Below are 20752 nucleotides of genomic sequence, written 5' to 3'. Positions count from 1 at the left end.
AAAGTCCTAATGTCTACCACACTACTTGGTTGCTTCTTCCAAGTGTCTGTGGTTCTCTTTGTAAAGAAAAACTTCCTAATGTTTGTGCGGAATCTACCCTTAAGTTTCAAACTGTGTCCCTGTGTTCTTGATTAACTTATTTTAAAAAAACATTCTCAACAGTAAGACCTTAGATTGACCAAAATCAACTGTCTAGAATATCATGAAGAAGATAATCACAAAGGGACTCTTAGGCCAAGGAAGACCTCCACTGGTGATGACAGAAAAATCCTCATTATGGTCAAGAAAAAGCCCCAAATGCCTATGTGACTCTTTAGAAACAGTCATCAGGTGGAGATGTGGATGTGTCAGAGAAGACTATAAGCAGAAGACGTCCTGAACAGAAATACGGAGGCCACGCTGCATGATTCAAACCAGAAAAACAGGATGGCAAGAGGACAGTTTGTGAAAAAAGGAGCCTGCAGAATTCTGGGAAAAGGTTTTCTGGACAGACGAGACAAAGATGAACCTCATCAGAGTGACGGAGAGAGCAGAGCATGGAAATGACAAGGAACTGCCTGAGATCCAAAGCAGACCACCTTTTCTGTTAAATATGGTGGTGCTGGGGGGGTTATGGCTTGGGCAAGGAAGACCTCCACTGTTGATGACAAAAGAATCCTCACTATGATAAAGAAGAAGCCCTAAATGCCTATGTGACTCTTTAGAAACCGTCATCAGGTGGAGATGTGGATGTGTCAGAGATGACTATAAGCAGAAGACGTCCTGAACAGAAATACGGAGGCCATGCTGCATGATTCAAACCAGAAAAACAGGATGACAAGATGACAGTTTGTGAAAAAAGGAGCCTGCAGAATTCTGGGAAAAGGTTTTCTGGTCAGATGAGACAAAGATGAACCTCATCAGAGTGATGGCGAGAGCAAAGCATGAAAATGACAAGGAACTGCCCAAGATCCAAAGCAGACCACCTCTTCTGTTAAATATGGTGGTGCTGCGGGGGTTATGGCTTGGGCAAGGAAGACCTCCACTGTTGATGACAAAAGAATCCTCACTATGATAAAGAAGAAGCCCTAAATGCCTATGTGACGGATCAGAAACAGTCATCAGGATGAGATGTGGATGTGTCAGAGATGACTATAAGCAGAAGACATCCTGAACAGAAATACGGAGGCCATGTTGCATGATTCAAACCAGAAAAACAGGATGGCAAGATGACAGTTTGTGAAAAAAGGAGCCTGCAGAATTCTGGGAAAAGGTTTTCTGGTCAGACGAGACAAAGATGAACCTCATCAGAGTGACGGCGAGAGCAGAGCATGGAAATGACAAGGAACTGCCCGAGATCCAAAGCAGACCACCTCATCTGTTAAGCATGCCGGTGCTGGGGATGTTATGGCTTGAGCATGGATGGCTGCCACAGGTCCTGGAACACTTATCTTCATTAATGGTGGAACTGCTGACGGCAGTGGAACAGTGAATTCTGATCTGCTCAAGTTCCAGTAAAGGCCTCCAAACTTGCTGGACAGCGCGTCATCCTACAACAAGACGATAATCGAAACATGCTGCTGAGGCCACACAGGAGCTTGTCAAATGAAAAAATGGAAAATTCTTGGAATGCCAAGCAGTATCCTTATTTAAATCTGATTGAGCAGGCCCTCCAGGTGCTGAAGAGAAAAAACTTAAGGGGATAAGCCCCCCCAAAACAAGCAGGTGCTGAAGATGGCCGCATTAGAGGCTTGGCAGAGCATCACCAGAGAAGACCCTCATCTTCTGCTGATGTCTGTGAATCGCTGACTTGAAGCAGTCATTGCATGTGAGGGATACGCAACAATGAACTAAAAATGACAACGGCTTTAATAGACCTGCCATTGTTGGGTCACAGACATTTTGGTACATCCCCTGAAATGGGGGATGCATGTAGAAAAAGTTTTGTGTGAGTGAAATATCTGCAAATGTGCACTTTTATCACAATGTCTGAAGTGTTTGATTTGTCCTTTTAAACTGTGGAGCAGAGGAGGAAATCAAGGACAATTGTTTCTTTGTCCCAAACATTATGGAGGGCACTGCATCCCACGCTAGTACAATGAACCTTGTATCTGTGAACAATTATAAGACAGAATATAGCAAGCTACAGTTTGTTTTTGGGTGGATATACTTTAAAGTACTTTCATCGACGTTATAAAACAAACCCGGATCTGCAAGATAACCCAGAATGAACTGCATACGTTAGCAAATAAGAATGTGTGATCAGGGCTCATCGTCAGACTATCTGCATGCCATTAAATTAGCCTGTTAGAAAAAATACAACTTGATGTGTGTGTCCTTATCATGAATAAAAACTTTCTGTCATAAAAATTCAGGAAACTAAAGACATGAATTACTGTGAGGCAAGGCAGGTACTATAAAAACTTGAACTGATCCCAGCTTGTGTCATACCAATGATTTTTTAATTTATTTATTTAGGCTTGGTTGAGCAGAAATTATTATATAGTATACAAAATTATGTATTTAGAAATGAGGGAATTCAGTTTTTAATTTTTAATACATTTGTAAACCTTTCTAAAAACATGTCCTCACTTTGTCATTATCGGTTATTGAGTGCAGATTGATCATTTTAAAATAAAATCTGCAAATCTACTAATATTTAGTTTCGAGCCTAGTTTTGTAAAACTTGACTTGCTTGTATGGAATGTTATTTGATTTTAATAAATTCAGTAAAATCTAAACATATAAAGGAGAGTTGGGATCCGAGAGACTGTGTTTGTGTGTTTGTGGAGGGATCGAGAGTTAAGGCGGGTGGGGGAGTCACGTGATCATCTCCCCTCCCATTCACGTCATTTCATTCACTTCATTTCGCTCTGAGCTGAGCTCCGCAGCTGACGTGGTCTTGCCGTTCTTTTTCCTTAATGTTTAGTCCTCTCTCCTTTACTGATTTACTGTTTACTAGACGCAGTACTTACTGAATAGTATTCTTTCCTTTAGTGTTTCTACTTAGTGTTTCTTAGTGTTTAGTAGACGCGGTGTGCCGGTGTTCCCGGCGGTGTTGCGGTTTACTGTTACTTTCTACTTCATTTTTGTACTTTAGTGTTTAGTAGACTTTTACTTTATCTCATTTACTGTTGTTCTCGGCGGTTTTGCTGTTTTTCCCGTTTCTATTTTTTATGTAGCATGCTCACGAATTAGTCATAGAGAAAATTTATATACTTTGGCTCCAGCAGGACAAACCAAAAATGTTGTATATAAAGAAGCTCTATAAGTTGCATGTAGATACATAATTATTCCAACTACAGCGACTGCAGCGAAGCGCACGTGGTCTTCTAGTCTTTATATATAATATGCTACCGTTGCTGTTTGTTTGTCTGTCCAGGATTTTAAATCACCTGTAGCTCACAAATCGTTTGACCAATTGAGCTGAAATTTGGTACACAAATACTACGTGACGTCTACTATCCGCTTTCGGGGTGATGATTGACCTCCAAGGTTATTCTTCTTTTTATTTTTATTTTATTTTATTGTAGAATCAACTCTCTGCTGCAGCCAGCAGGGCGGCCCGTGTGGCGCATGCGTATGGGTGCCGTTCTCATCCCTACCACCTTTGCCGTCATTTCTCCTAACTCTTCATATCTTAAATCATTCTTGAGGCAGGTTGAAGACTTGAGTGCCAGCTTAAGTGAAACATGAAGAAAAATGTACTAATTGCAAGGAGAAAACACCGGCTTAATCAATTTTAATGCGAAACGATGCCGATAAAAGAAGTGGGCTGCTAGGGTGAAGAAAAGAAGAGCTGCTCAGGAAGCAGCAAGCGCATCAACCTCTGAGCAAACGAATGCTAAACGTACAGAAAAAGAGGATGATAACTATAAGTCAAGTGTATTCTGCAGTGTGCGCCGTTACTGGTTAAAAAACAAAAATCTACAACACAATAAAATGTGTAAAAAGTGAAGTTGTCTGAACATGCACTGTACATATATTAGGACTATAGATGGGCCACCCCATTTCAGGGACAGACCTACTATGAAACTAAAGAAGCTTAAGCTTCAAGACCCCTAATCCCGATCGGGCCTAGAAGTGACTTTAGTCCACATTGCTTAAAAATATTGGGTGAGAAGATTATTTTTTTTTTAAATAATATTAATACTATCATGCATTAATCAAAATCTGAGATGTTGTATAGGTAGTAGATAGTAAAAAGAAATTGTGGTGATCTGTTGTAGAACCACCCGACTAAAGAAGTAATGGTGGCTACCCAGACAACATTGCTAGTTGTACAGAGGACCCCATAACAGTTCAAGCTCCAGGTCTGACACTCCCCCATTCAATGATGTTGTGAAATTTTTCATTTTGTAAATGAAGTAGTCCTCAGGGAGGGCCAGTACTGGGACTGAATATGGAGCTTGGATGACGCCACATGTTTTCAGGTGAGTTGAAAGAAACTTTGTTTTCAGTGCCAGGTGTGCCATAGTAAGAACATGGATCTGCATTATAATGACACCCACTTGGCCAACTACCCCACCACCCCTCAGATTTTCCCACTTAAAGCTTGGACTTCATTGTTATGGAAAACTGTGTATACACCCAAAGAGGGTGCTGTTCACAGAAGATTTTCTTTTAGAATTTAACTGTTCTTGAACTCTTCTACAAAGGAGATGGGGATAAAAGTCAAAAATATCGGTATCTAAAGTTTATAGGCACATTTTCAAAGAAAAGTATCACAGGAACAAAAGCTGATTTCAAAAAGTACTGTATTAGTGAAATTGTGGTGTAGCAAAGACAGGGCATTGTTTCTATAATTGTTTTTTTTTAATTAAATGATCAGTTTGCGTTTTTAATGGAATATCCTGTTTACAAGATTTTATTACAGGTGAATTCATTTCAAAATTTAAATAAAAAAAAATTAAGGATATAGTGATTCTAGATAGCCACTAGATACAGTTGACACTGCATGTGTAAAAAGCAACTAGGATCACAATGCACAGTGAAAGTTACTGTTTGTTATTCAAAGGCAGCTCAATGGCACCGTGTTAGTGTAGCTGCATTTGAATCCTGGGCCATGACATTTATGCACACATTGCAATGTACTGACATGCTAAACTCCAAGATCTGCATTAAGTAGAATACGAAAGGATAATAAAGAATACTACACAATTGTACAAATAACAATTAAAATGATTAGATAGATAGATAAATAGATAGATAGATATTTGTGAAAGGCACTATATATAAATGAACAGGTAGATAGATAGATAGATAGATAGATAGATAGATATGCAAGGCACTATATAATAGATAGATAATATGAAATGCATTATATAATAGATAATATGAAAGGCACTATATAATAGATAGATAGATAGATAATTTGTGAAAGGCACTATATATAAATGAACAGGTAGATAGATAGATAGATAGATAGATATGCAAGGCACTATATAATAATATGAAATGCGTTATATAATAGATAATATGAAAGGCACTATATAATAGATAGATAGATATAAAAGGCACTATATGATAGATAAATAATGTGAAAGGTACTAAATGTACATGAATGGAATGAAGGTACAGAAGGTCAATAATAAATAAATACATATTATTGATATATTATGATAAATAACATCCCTATAAAATACACAACAGAATGACTAAAAAGAAAGAAAACTTCTCACTTGGCAGTTACAGTCACAGTGAGGCGCTATACAGAGGTATTGGTTTTGTTTTATGTAAAATATTTAATAAATAATAAATAAATAACTTGAATAACTTAATATAAGAGAATTAACAAAAGGGAATCATGGGGCCTTGTCCTCATTTAGGATGCAGGCAGACTGTGGACAGAAATTCCTCCTCGGTCTCTCTGGTCTTCAGGCAGCTTTAACGGTTCCCTGATCACAAAATAGAGAAGAGGCTGTTGCTGTGATAATTTTTTTTTTTTGCCTTGGTCTGGCATCCCTTGATGTACAGTAGATGTCCTGGTGTTCATCTGACCATATCACACTCTGTGGAGCTTTGTGGATTTTCAAATCAGGATACTTTGATGATGGATATGTAAAAGTTCTTTACTATCTGGGAGGGCAGGCTAAAATCGCTGAGGCGTCTGAAGTGGTAAAGATATTGTTGTGCCTTTTTAATCAAGGTGAAAATTTTGCTTGGACTAGGTCAGATTCTCTGTGATGTTGACACCGAAGTATCTGAAACTGCCCACCATCTCCACCTGAGTGCTATTTATTGTGAGGAGGTGTTAGGGCCTCTTTTGCTTTCCCCCAAAGTCTGCAGTTTGCTCCTTTGTCTTGCTGACATTCAGGAGTAGGCTGTTGTGACAGACTCTGCACTTCATTCAGATAAACCTGCTCATTGCTGCTAGACAGGAGGCCTACCAGAGCCGTGTCATTAACAGACTTCACAATGATGTTAGTCATGCACAGCCATATATATGTATAGAGGGAGTATAGCAGATGATTCAGAACTCTGCCCTGTGTGGTGGCCTCGTCCGTGGATCTGCTGGAGCTCTATGCGAAGTACAGTATAATGAACTGCCGTTAATGCAGGACATTTCCTTCTACTTTGTAAAGATGTGAGTATGCGCTAAGTTAACTGGTGACTCTAAATTGACCCAGTGAAAGTGATGTTGGATATGTGCATGAGTAAGCTCTGTGATAAACAGTCAACCAGCAGGTAAAAAAATCGAAGGATGGCTTACCTTTACTAGCGACTACTCAGCTGAAACATGTCTGTTTATACATGTAATGTATGCATAAAGAAAAAGATTACTTAGATGCAAGTTAATTTACCATGTATTATTTTCTTGCTATTTGCTGTTATTAATGAGGAAATGAGTACAATGAAATGAAAGGAAATGAGTACTTAATGAGTACAAATGGGAAAGTAAACACATATACATATTTAATCATCTAAACACATTAAAAATACATTTTACGTTATAGATCAAATTTATATAAACTTCGATCAATCACAACAAAGCACACATTAATATCACCTATATGTTTATTAGCTTGTATTGTTGACGTTTTTGCAAATGCAATTATCTAAATTATACAAAAGTTATTTGAGCACTTTAGTTTGTTATATTTTACATTTCATCTTAGTTTAGTTCCCCAGTGATATAAAATGTATGATCATCTTAAAAGGAAGCCTGTGTAAATAATCCATTTACTCGCGCGCCCTCTTTCTGAAAGCTTACATGTTTTCACCTGCGCAACCTTTTTAAAATGAATTCCATGAACGGCACTATGTGCACAAACACGCATGCGTAAGAAACAGTTCCTCGCCTAACGTACATACGTAAACGTGAATCTGCCGTTGATTGGCTACTTGTTCAACGGCAAGAGTTAGGACGACCACCTCCACGATGTTTTCAAGCCACTGATTGGTTAGCCTATCCGTCATTGCTCTACAAAGTATTCGCCTATTGGTTGTTTTGTTAAAGTTCAGGCGGCGGTTTAGTTTGAATAGTTTGTTAATTTGCGTAACACAGTAAGAGTTGTTGTGAAGAAGAAGCAAGGCCTACGGGCTTATTCCGTAGTGAAAATAATTTAGTCGGTTAACGCGAAAGCTTCAGTTTTTCGAAAATGTCATTTCCTAAAGCTCCTCTTAAACGGTTTAATGAAAACGTTGGTAAGTCTGTTTACTTTGTATTGATGGTGCATACGTTAGTCTTAGGTTGTATTATAGTGCTGAGGTCACGCTTTGTCTTAACGATATAAGTGCTTGTTTAAGTTACTCATTTATGATTTGATGCACGTTCGGCTAGCTCCAGACTTCATTTCACCCAATAATTTAGTGTGATATAGTGTATTTTGTTCAGATATTCTCAACAGAGTTAAGTTTATAATTTGACATGAACAATTAATATTTTAATTCGAAAGGTGAGCACTTTTGATAATGTGATGTTTGAGGATTAATAATACATTTTACTTATATAGCTCTTTCCCATGCTCAAAGCGTTTTCCGAATAACTTGACATGTACAAATGGGATCCTAGCACAGAAAAAGTTCTGTTACTAACACTGAAGATAAACTAATGTCACACGTTAAACAGCAAATAATAGATTAATATAAAACCTAAAGTTCTTAATTAAAACGAGCCCAGAAATGCAGGAATAAAAAAAGCATGAACACCAGGATCGAGCTAATAACATAATTTATGTAAGGTTTCTTGCTTTCGTGAAATGTTTTGGTTTTGTTTTTTTCTGTTTAAAAAATCTGGAATCTCGGCGCAGATTGACAGAGACTGTCACGTTATCAAGCGATGGGAGATGAGTACAAAACCCCGCAGGGATGTCAGTACATACCCTCATCAGCTGGCTGCAGCTTCGAAATGCAACATTGAACAAGCAAAACGGTTCGGAAACGAACATGTTACAAGCGGAGGTACTAAGTATAATATAGATATAAACCCTTTGAACATATTCGAAAATCTGAACACTTTAGAAATTTCTAAACACTAGAGCCTAGCAAAATCTTGTATTAAAAGGGTGATCGGGCTGATGGAAGTAACTATAGACTAGTAAGCTTAACGTGCATCAGAGGTAAAATAATTGAAGAAATTATTAAGGAGGAGATTGAGCAGCAGGTGTAAGCCTGTATGCTACCCAAGTCTCTGTCAGAATTTAGATTTAGAAGCCTTTATTGTCATTATACCTTCCATCCATCCATCCATCCATCATCCAACCCGCTATTTCCTAACACATGGTCACAGGGGTCTGCTGGAGCTAATCCCAGCTAACAAAGGGCGCAAGGCAGGAACAAACCCCGGGCAGGTCATAACGAAATAAGAGTGCAGCTACTCCTTTCAGATGCAACCGAAAAAAAAATAAATCGACCATTTATACAAGTAACAATAATGTATTACCTATAGAAACTTACATAAAAAGAATATAAAGAATACTAATTAATAGATGGTATTTGCTAGGCAGCAAATGTGGAATTACCAAACAAGAATATTACTGATCATGCAGGTACAAAAATTGAATTGCAAAAGATATATTACACAGAGTACTAATAACGCAACATATTGCACTTAGGACAAATATAACAATATAGCACTAGGCAGTAATTACTGCACAATGAATTACCAATGATATGAAATATTACACAAAGAAAATAATGTACGTGTTGAACATAGAACAGAGCAAATCTTGTGCTGGACTGTGATTATTTCACAGAGGATTTTTGCACATCCAAGAAAAGGTAAGCAGGGGGAGGTGGGGAGAGAAAAGGACAGTGAGAGATGGCCAGTGGATGTTAAGATTCAATGTAGTTATGGCTCCAGAAAAGAAAGTGTCCCTGAGTCTGTTTGTCCTTGAATTGATTGACTTGTAGCGCCTACCAGCAGGGAACTAGTGAAACAAGTGAAAACGAAAATGTGAGGGGTCCTTCAAAATGTTTTTTGCCCTGTTGCAGCCGAGGGAAGTGTACAAGTCTTGTAAGGAGGGCAGAGAGCAGCCGACAATCTTCTTAATGATGTGCTGAAGCCCCTTCCTGTCAGCTGCAGTGTAGCTTCTGTACCATACTATAATACAGCATGTCTGCATGCCCACACTATAATACAGCATGTCTGCATGCCCACACTATAATACAGCATGTCTGCATGCTCTGTGGAGGAGCGGTAAAAGATCACAAGCAGCTTTTGATCCAGGTTATTCTTCCAAAGCAGTTATTGGGAAGTGAAGTCGCTGCTGTGCATATTTTAATGACTGATTTGGTATTTGCAGACCAAGACAGGTCTGCAGAGATGAGTACCCAAGAATTTCAAGGCTGGAACCCTCTCCACACAATCGCCGTTTATGTAGAGGGGTTCGATGTCTATGCTGTTTTTTTTTTCCTGAAGACGATTTCCTTTATTTTCATGGTGTTCAGTGTCAGGTTTTTTGTTGAGCTTCAAGCTGACAATTTCAGGATCTCCTCTCTGTAGGCAGACTCGTTCCCCTCCGAGATGAGTCCAATCACTGTAGTGTCATCAACAAATATGATTATGGTGTTATTAGGGTGAGCTGGACTGCAATTGTGTGTAGAAGGCAAACAGCAATGGAGTTAGCACACAGCCTTGTGGGGAGCGAGTGCTGAGTGAGCAAGGTGAGCTTCACTGTCTGAGGACAACTGATGTAAAAGTCCTTTACCCAGGTGCAGAAGGTTAGGGGGAATCTAGGGTTAGACAGTTTACTAACTGGAATATCTGGAATAATTTAGCCGATGCTACATTATCTGCCCTTCCACCTAGTTTGCTATAATCAGTAAACTTAACTAGTTTTATATTATTTCCTAGATCATATGTGTATATTTAAAAGAGCAGCTGCCCCAGCACTAAACCCCTAAAAGACACCACTCTTAACATTAGGCAATTTTTGAAAAATTGCTTCCTGTGTTTGAGCCAATTTTGTAAACGCCTACAGACTGTGCCCTTAATTCCCATTTGTTTTAAATAGAACAATAGATAAACCAATAGATTATCTTCAAGGGGCCCAACTGTCCCCAAAGTGACTGAAGAAGGGGCCTGAGTTTCCTCGAAAGTTTGCATATTGTAATCTTTTAGGTTAGCCAATGAAACGTGCCATTTTGCTTGACTTCTCATTACAAGAAATACATAGAAGAAGCATTAAAGTCCAGTTTGACCAGAGATATGAGCTATGACGAGAGATTTAAGGAGTTGAACCTTATCAGTTTAAGCAAAATGAAAACATTTTGGGGAATATAACTCAAGTTTTTTAAATTATTTAAAATTATTACATCAGATCCCGGTAGTTTAATTCTGCAACAAGAACACTTGGGGGACAGTTGGAAACTTAAGGGCAAATTTTGCAGAACTTTTATAACGTTTTTCTTTACGCATGTAACAAATAACCAAGTAGTGTAACGGAAAACAGAACTTTAGGGACCTTTTAGTGTTTGGCTGGGTAAAAATGTCACAATTATAAGAGTATTCAATTACAAAATAAAAAAAAAAAAAAAAAGTTTGAATTTACATAAGCCACTCTTAATTCTGGATATTCATAAGAAATGTAATTTACTTATTGAGGTAGATGTACATAAAGACAAGAGCAGCTGTAACAAATATTTGAATTTAATATCTGCTTTAATTTAAAAGTTTAAATATTCTTGATTGTAATGGAAATTTGTAATTTTTCACCCTCTGATAGGTGTCCACATAGAAGGCTACATTCCCAGTAAAGGATCAAAAATAAAAAAACATTCATAATCCGTGACCTTGTTGACATAGTTTAAAATGATAACCCTCATGCTTATGTTTAAAATTGGTAATTCTTAACTTTCTGGAAGAGACTTTTAAAGGACTTGGACCACCGGTAAAGAATTAAGTATCAAAATGTCATATCAGCAACCCTGAACTAACAGAAAGCACTAATCACAAATTTTCTGCATTTTATGAAAGGAAGTCATTTTGACCCCTGGCATCACATTAGGGGGTGAACCCCTTGAGTGGCATACACAACTTCCAGGTCTTCTGATCATTTTTATTTAAGACACCAGTTGGCTTCCTCTTTATTATGATGGTGTAATTTCCTGTACAAAATCTAAACCATAATGGCCTAAAGGGTTTTTCATGTGTATAGGGGCAAAGTCTTGAAAAAGATTGATGTCTTGTGTGAATAGCCAGTATTTCACACATAGGAGTTTTATTCGTACTTGTCAGTGAGAAAGTTCCAGACCCCAAAAAAAACTTTCATATGTAATTCTTACGAACACAATTGTGTGGAAATATTTACACCTGGGATCAACCAGAAAATGCGCTTAAAGGCTTGCCAGGGTGTATTGACAATAAAAGATAAAAGTAGAACGGCAAGTTGGAAGAGCTGACATACTGTATGTGTAGTTTTTACAAAGCAGTAATTTACACAATAAATAAATGTAGGCACTGCAGTTCTAAAATGTAAGGCTTAAAATGTTTCATGTAAGGCTTGGATATAAGGACTCTCAGAACTTTAGCTACAACTCTGATTAAACATTTACCACTTAAAATGTTTATAGAAAAACTGGTGAGGCTGAAGTTGCAGATTCATATGGGGTAGAAAGTGGTTGTATGGATCATGTGGATTTGAAGATATAGTTTTGTAGCACCACAAACTTGCCTTCTGGAGGAGTTCTTTCTCCAAGAAAATCCCCATAGTCAGTACAAACACACCAAGTACAGTAAAGAAAAAAAAATCTCACTTGAACAAATAGTAGCATTTTGTACCTGCTGGAATCTGTAAATACTTTAGTATAAAAGATTCTGCATAAAATAGACTAGATGATTGAATGCCATCCTTTGCCTACTGCTTGTATTGTCACATGTGAGTCTAATGCGCATGTCACAGAAGAAAGTGAGGTTTATTACAGTATAGTAATAATCACCCTAAGTAACAGTATTGCTCTTTTGCGGGTTTTGTTCAGCTGAGAACCTACTGTAATTGCAACACTGTTTAAACCATACAGGAACCATACTTTAATTGACCCCAATATTCTCAAGATTTAAATTTCAATAATCCTTTTTTTTTAATCAGTCTTTTTACAATGTGAGAAGTTTCTGTTCTGACAACATTGATTCTCCATTACTCCATCTCTTTTCCATGACCTGCTTTGTCTACTGGGTTGTAGAGAGCGCATCCAATGCAAAATGGTGCGATGTCCTGGCTGAAAAGGCAGGTCATACATATACAACTACTTTTACAACAGCCATTTTACAATTCGCTGTTAACCTAATGTGAATATTTTGAGAATGTGTTGGAGATCCTCCCGAGGAAAACCTTGCTAATGTAGGAAGAATGTGCAAACTCCAAAATTAAGTTTGGAGTTTTGGAACTGAACTGATATCATAAAGCTATATGTCATGGCTTTCTCCTCTCTCATATATTCTGTCATTTGTAAATGAAGGCATACTGTTAATGAAACAAGGATCTTTAATGGCACCATTTTTTAGTCATAGTTTCTTAAATTATGGGTTGCATTCGATGGGAAAGGGTTGTGTATGGCTGGCAAAGTGTCTCGTGATGGGTTTCCATGGGAAGTTTAAGCAGTCAACATTGCTCTGCTATGACTGTCGGTGGTGACTCTCCAAGGTCAGCCCCAACCTCCACCCCATTTGGGGGCCATCATGGACTGGGTCTCAAAGACACTAAAAAAGGGTAAGACTGAGTCGTGAGAAAAAGAAATGAAGAAACAAATGCTTTAGTCCATTCACATGGCCCTTCCTCATGTTAACTCCTAGTGTTTCTTTTATTTGTTGTAAATTAGCTGGTGGCCAAGTTCTACTTTAAATGCATTGCTCCATCTAATTCCATATGTGCTTAATTTTGAATAAAAATTGTGACTGTATTAAACTCAAATCTCTGTCATATTTGGAAACAATTTCAGATCTTTTTCTGACCCAGCACAATAGAGAATTATTTTTTTTTCCTAGAAGATCAATCATAGATAGAAGCCTGGCAATTTAGTTTTAAGAAAATGTGTGGCGGTTCTAGTGTTGAACGAGTCTGAAATGAGTGTGTCCCTTGTGTTTGAAGTGCATCTCTTCTACTCTGCTGTGTTCCAGAAACTCCTGTGCCAAATAAAATATTTTGTAAAATATCTTGTGGAATAAATTAATGCTCATATTACATGTTTATTTGCTTATTGTGAGCTGACTTTTCTTTTTTTTCTCTCCCTTTCATTTCATGTTTATCAATTCAAGGCTGTGCTCCTCCACCTGGAACATATCAAGTAAATTTTCTTGAATCGTCCACAAAAGGTCCAGTATCCTTTGAGAAATCGGACAGATTTAGGAAAAAGAAAGGTGAGCACAATACTTATTACCTAATCCTTATGACAATGCTTGTTTAAACATTTTAGTCTTGTACTTAATACAGTATTTTGCATTCAAAATACAGGAGACAGTTATAGTAGTGGAATGTGTCCCTCATGCTGGGGTAGTTACAAGTGCTATCATAAGTAATTTTAAGGTGAAGTGGGTTGACTTTGTGGGAACCCTGAGACGATACATATTGCACACTTCTAAGTCACAGGAGGCTACCAGGACTGAATGTCGAGAACCACCGATCTATAGTGAACAAGGTTTTCCTGATAAATACCTAGGTAACTTCAAAACACGCCTGAGTTATTCATTCAGCATAATGGCTCTTGCTCTATAACATGGGTGTCGAACACCGGTCCTGGATGGCAGCAGTGACTGCAGGTTTTCATTCTAACCCTTTTCCTTATCAGTGGCCAGTCTTCACTGCTAATTAACTCCTTTACCCTTCATTTTAATAGCCCTGTTTTTAAGGATTCAGTCCTCTAAATTGACATTAAAGGACAGCTGAACAGAAATGAGATGTGAAATGAGCCAACAGATGACCAGCTAAACTGGGGCTTCAAACTCCAACCAATTTCACTCCAACCACTTTCTTAATGAGAAGCTGATTCTTGCTATTAATTAAACCCGTTATTTAATTCCATGGCTTGTTGCTACTCTCATTCTGCCACAGCACACATTTCTAAAGCTGCTGTTTTTCTGCTTTTTCTAAGAACGCCGTCATAATGCTTCGGTGACCTCGGAAATCAGCCCTACTGAGACCTTCACCTTTCTTTATTTTCACATATTTTGTGATGGGCACAGGTGAGCTGGTCATATGGCGGCCTATTTTGTGTCTCACTGCTACTAATTAAGGAAAAAGAAATAACTATTTTTACATTAACTGAGTCAAGCTAATTAAAAAGTAATCAGCACTAATTAAGAAGATGGTAAGAATGAAAACCTGCAGCCACTGCGGCACTCGAGGCCTGGAGTTCGACACCCCTGGGTTAGAGCACGGGTGTCAACTCCGGTCCTGGAGGGCCGCAGTTGCTGCAGGTTTTCATTCTAACCATCTTAATTAGTGATCAGTCTTTGCTGCTAATTAACTCCAGTTCCCTTCATTATAATAGCCCTGTTCTTAAGGATTCATTCTTCTGAATTGATTCCTTTCTTCATGTCAGCCAAACAGAAATGAGATGTGAAACGAGCTGACAGATGACCAGCTAATCTGGGATTTCAAACTCCAACCAATGTCGTAATGAGAAGCTGATTCTTGCTGTTAATTAAACTCATTATTTAATTCCATGGCTTGTTGCCGCTCTCATTCTGCCACAGCACACATTTCCAGAGCTGTTGTTTTTTTCTAAAACTACCCTCGCAATGTTTTGGTGAGCTGAGAAATCGCCCTTACTGAGACTTCCACCTTTCTGTATTTTCACGTATTTTGTGATGGGCACAAGTGAGCTGGTCATATGGATTCTTGTTTTGTGTCTCGTTATTGTTTGGCTGCTAATTAAGAAAAAGGAAACAACTAAGGGGCCTGAATCAAGGTAATTTAAAGTTAAGGCAAAAGAAGGTAATTAGCAGCAAAAACTGGTCACTAATTAAGAAGATGGTTAGAATGAAAACCTGCAGCCACTGTGGCCCTTCAGGACTGGAGTTCAATACTCCTGCTCTGTAACATTCGACAGGTTAAGGACCATCAATAAGTTGATGCTTTAAATTATGTTGGACAAAGATCCATTTTCTCCGATGATCCTCATTTAGACCTTTCAACAGTTTCCATTACTTTTGAAGATAAATTTGGTCATTACGACATTATGTTAACATCCTAGCAGCTTTGAATGTTACATGTAAAACCAGTCTGTCCAGAAATGTGTTCAATACTTTCTAGTTTTATATTGTAACTGGGTTTGACTCGCCTTTGTAAGAATAGTGTAAAACAGATTAGTTAAAATCCGATCGAAATAAAAATTTGCAGCTTTTTGTTCCACCCAGTTGCTTGATCATTCAGTTATTGTTACCTTTAATTGATCTCGCTGTTCAATTAACTGATCTGTTTTTTCCCTTTAATTTTGCAAAGTGCAATAGTGTCAGATTTACACCAATAGGAAATAGACTTATTTGCAATTGTTTTGTAGCTTTAAATGCTTATTTTAGTTCCTCCTCTGTGGAGTTTGCTCTTAATTGTATATGAATACTGACAAAATAAAGCTTATTAGTAAATAATTGTCTAAGTAACCAGAACATTAGAAATCAGGAAAAAAAAAAAGAATTCTTAATTGTGGAACGCATATATAAATTCCTGCTATAGTAAGTAAAAAATCCAGCATTACTTGTTTGTCATTTCCAGGTGGTTATAAGAAACATAGAAACTGGGGAAATAATGGCTTGCTTGTTAATTAAGAAATGGGCTGGGATAAAAACCTGTATCCACCAGAGACCCTGAGGATTGAATGCTGAAAACCACTAGTTCAGATGAAGTGACTGAGGAGTTTTCTGAACAAAGTATAAAACCAGCAGTTGATTTTTGATAGCATGTGTAGAAATCCTATTGAAAAGAGAATTGCACTAATGGAGCAAAGAAAAACTGAACATTTGTTGGTTGAGGATAATTTAGGGTGATTGTGAAATTTATACTTTACTGTCCAGTATTTGTTTTTCTTAAACCTAAGCAGCCTTGTGAAACGTAGATTAAGTCTTAAATGAATACTTAATGTGTTTTTAAATCTGCTATATTCCTCTTACTGTTTGTAGTGATGACTAAGAAATTTTTACTCACATTTTCATGGAGAACGGCGATGACAAAATTCTTGGTACAACTAACATCAATGGGGACCCACAGTGAACAGTGGAAAGAAATATCAAAGTATTAATTAAAAAAGTATATATTTTTTGTGTGAATCCAGTCATACGCTCACAAATTCCCTAGCTTCTATTTTGGCTAAAATATTGTAAATAAACCATTTCCCAAAAATCCTGTAGTGTGCGACAGTGGAGCTCGCTTGTTGGTTCCAAACCTTCACCCCTTCTGAACTTGCTTCACTATCCTACATGAGAGAAGTTTTCCTCTAAGTGGTTTATTTAACAGTATTTTAGCCAACATGCATGTTTCAGGTTTTGTGAGTGTATGGTTCAATACCTGAGATATGGATTATGTGACACAAATACTTTTGATATTTGCTGTTGTTCAGTATGGGTCCCTATTGAAGTCAGAAAATGTGTAATCTCCATTTTTCCATTTAAAGTATTAGTTTTTCAGCACTTTTACTGCAAACTACATGGTGTAAGTAACGGTGTATTTTAGGCTATTTTTTTTTCCTTGAAGTCATCATTGATTCTGACATTTTACACTTTGAAAGGTGGAAATGGGTGTGCTGGTCAAGAACTAATTGTACAATGATATTCATCAAGTTTGTTTAATGTTCTAAGATGCTGCTCCTGGAATATGTTCAACTGATAATGAACAAATGGCAATGGGAAAAATTCAGCGAGCATCATCTATTGGAACACTGGTCAGTACTTTGTCTGCTTTTTTATTTGTAAATTGTGTGTGCCATACAATATTTGTGCTTTAAGAGAACACATCACTTTTTATTTATATATATTTTTTTAAGTCTACACCCATAAAGAAGGGGGAGAAGGAGCAACTAGCTACAAAAGAGACAAAACAACAAAAAGCTTTGGAGAAGGAAGTAAGCATTTCATTGATATTTTTGGACCCTATTTTCTCCTTTGTTCTAATTTGCATGTATGCAGTTTAGATTATCATAGAATTTTTTTTTTTTTTTTAAGATTAAAGCATGAAAGTAATTTAATATTTAAACATGGTCCTTTTTAAACAGGTGCGTGTATTGATGCAGCAATGTGGAGAGCAAGATAAAAGGATTCGCAGTTTAGAGGAAGAACTGAAGAAGACTGAAGCAAAGTTGTCTGCTGCCTTAAGAGAGAAAACTGGTCTTGCTGCAAACATAGCATCTTTTGAAAGGCAACTTTTCGATCTGCAAAAAGCAAATGAACTTTTGAAGACTAAGGTATGATGTTTTGAGTTGAGTTACCAACTGTAATTTTGTGCACCTTCCTGATTGCCAAACCACGTAGCTTTCTGTGTAATGAACAAATGATAGCTGGGAAATTCAATAATATTTAAATGTCACACAACAGCAATAACAGCACCAATTCAACACCAGCAGTTAACAAAATATTCACAAGATACATACAGGTACAAGTCTTTGTACAAAAGTTTTTACCGTAAGAAAAATGTACCCAGTGGGTTAATGTGCAGTGTCATCTGGCCTCTCCTGTTGCAGGTGTGGTGTTTGCTTTGCAGTGTGAAGTGATTTATTTATTTAATTTTTAATTGTGGTTGCTTTCTTTGTTTGGGAAAGCAGCGGGAAGATGTAGATATTGATGTATGTTTTAAAATGAAGTAAATGGTTGACCTTGGCTTAAAAGATATATATTGAGACATTTCCTTAATTTTGTCATTGAGATTGAGGTCTCCTTTGCTCCCCTGGTGTGGTTTTTTTATTTTTTAAAAAGGAGACCTCTGGGTTAACATTCTACAACAGTGGCCTTGGAGGACTAAGAAGCCCACATTTAGATAACAACAAAGCAGATAGAAACATTAAAGAAAATATGCTATGTAATGGCAGAGTATATGTATAAACTTCTAAAAAATACTGAAAAGCGGATGTAAAAGAAATATATTAAACTAAAACCTCAAAATGAGAAGGTAATTTTTACTTAATCGTCTTTTAGAGATTTCTATTTTTGTTTTCCATCTTGTTTTCTGCTATTTTCAAGATGAAACTTGAAAGCTACCCTAGCTCGGCTCAGGCTAAATATAGCAGAGAAATTTTTTTAAGTTGCGATTGCTTTTTTCTTTGTTTGAGAAAGCAGCAGGAAGACCGAGTATTAAACTGTTGATCTAGGTTGAAAACTTTGTGTTTTGTGTAATTTTGCTTTTAATGTGGAATTTTTTTGTACTTTTTTTATTTTTACTTGTAGATCCAAGGAAAAGTTAACACTAACCACTATAATTTCTGGAGTATAGTTTTGTTTCACAAATACACTGTAATTGTCTGTCTGCCTTGCTTCCAAGAAGACTATTGATTTTGATTGTGCATGCTTATAGAATAAGGATGCTGAAATAAACAGCATTGTATTCTCAAGATGAGATTAATTTAGAAGAGAACAAAATTGCATTCAGTTTTGAAATGCAATTTGGCTTTTGAATGTTTTTTTCCTCAAAATGTAATTATGGGAAGCTGTACTGCTTAGCTTCTCAAACATTACCATTTGAAACGTATTTTTTCTGGTTTAAACCTTTATTCATTTAACCCATTACCAGGCATTCCGTAAAATAAATTGGATCAGTTGATGTATGGATAAGATACTGCTGGAAATTAGCTACTGCCTACCTTATTTTCTGTAGGGATAGCAATTTGATTTTTCTCATTTATCTTTTGTCTTAACAGTTTTCTGATGATTCTTCAAGAAAGAAAATGAACAGTCTTCTTGGAGAATTGCTGGAAGCCAGGAATATAGTTGATGCCAAGGATAAAGTATATGGTTTTTTTTTTTTTTTGTTCTTTAATTTACTGTAAAGGAGATTTTGATAACTTGAGCTGTGTAAGATTTTTAGAATTTTTTTTAACTATTCATTCAAAGTCCCAGTTTTGTCATTTCTATTTGTACCAACTGTTCAATGTTTAGAAATGCTGAGTGGATGGTTTTGTGCACTTTTTTTAAATAAATTCTGAACATTTGCAGGAACTTGGATATATGCAAATTAACTACGAAGGGCAACTGAAAGTTCTAGAGACTGATTTAGATGCATGTAAATCCACACTGTCAGCGGTTCAGCAAAGGAATCAGTCATTGGGTATGTACAGAAATTACTTTATAATGCAATCAGTTATAATGATATTCAAAGAATCCTATTCAGTAGTATGGGTGGGATAAGAAATTTGATGTCTAAAATGAAGATCAGACAGAATACTTGAATACATTTTTACAAGTTTAAAATAACATTTTAGTTATGAACTCTTTACTAGTACACTACCATTTATTGGATGAGGTGCACTGTAATGACTACTAAATGCTTGTATCTGTGCACTCTCATGTAGCCTAAGATACAAAGTTATTGTATTGTTGTGTAATGTGGTCAACTTAAACTACCATGTACTACTAGGCATACAAATACTTGCAAGAAATGCCAAATCCTAAAATGAAATATATAGCAGCAATTTGAAAACCATTTATAGACCACATTTCAGTAGTTACAGAAGTGCTAGCGTTGTTATTTTGTATTTTACCTGTACTCTAAAGAGCTCTATACAAAAACTAGGATTAATTTAAAATTGACACAGAAAAAGCTGATCTTGTATTTGAAAGTTACAAAACGTGTTTGAATTCTCAACATTAATATTCCCTCTAAATATAATTTTTTTTTTATTGGGCTTTGTAGGAGCCATAGAAATGACAGAATGCTGAGCATGCATTACAGAATAAGGTTTTTAATAATGACAAGAAAAGCATTTCATCTGGAGTGAAAAAATGATGAAACTGCTAACCTTATTTCCTAATATATACACTTTAAATACATTATCTGTTAATATATCTCCCCTATTCAGAACAAATGTACCAGGAGGCCAAATTTCATAATGAAGAAATTGAAAATGAAATGGACAAACTGCATGGTAGGAAATACAGTAGTTTCTAGTGAGGTTGAATATTTTTGTTTTTAATATATTAATATAAACAATTTGTTTTCAGCCCTTCTGCATAATTTAAGAGGCGAAAGTAAAGTGTTGCAGGAATATTTGGACGTGGCAAATGCGGAAGTTCAGGTAAGTGTTTTTCTGGAGTGTGTTACTGTTTGCCTCCCTAAAAATGCATTCAAGTAGTGAAAGGTTTGATTTTTGTGTGTCCAACCTCAAAAGTGTATAAAATCATAAGAAGTCTGACAAA

At 36.7% G+C, this 20752-nt stretch overlaps 1 protein-coding gene across 1 annotated transcript in view; it reads left to right on the top strand.

Moving 5' to 3' along the window:
• Positions 1-7477: 7477 nt before the first annotated feature.
• Positions 7478-20752, top strand: part of hmmr (hyaluronan-mediated motility receptor (RHAMM)) — a 38601-nt gene continuing 25326 nt past the window's right edge. The window contains exons 1-9 of the mRNA XM_039775774.1: positions 7478-7626; positions 13676-13777; positions 17210-17292; positions 17395-17472; positions 17623-17811; positions 19258-19344; positions 19553-19664; positions 20416-20481; positions 20558-20631. Coding sequence (XP_039631708.1) covers positions 7581-7626; positions 13676-13777; positions 17210-17292; positions 17395-17472; positions 17623-17811; positions 19258-19344; positions 19553-19664; positions 20416-20481; positions 20558-20631 — 837 coding nt within the window. The 5' untranslated portion in view covers positions 7478-7580. The remainder of the gene's footprint in view (positions 7627-13675; positions 13778-17209; positions 17293-17394; positions 17473-17622; positions 17812-19257; positions 19345-19552; positions 19665-20415; positions 20482-20557; positions 20632-20752) is intronic.

The sequence above is a fragment of the Polypterus senegalus genome, chromosome 13 (assembly GCF_016835505.1).
Source record: "Polypterus senegalus isolate Bchr_013 chromosome 13, ASM1683550v1, whole genome shotgun sequence".
NCBI lineage: Eukaryota > Metazoa > Chordata > Cladistia > Polypteriformes > Polypteridae > Polypterus > Polypterus senegalus.
Note: the sequence above shows the minus strand (reverse complement) of the source record. Positions and strands in the feature narration are given on the sequence as shown.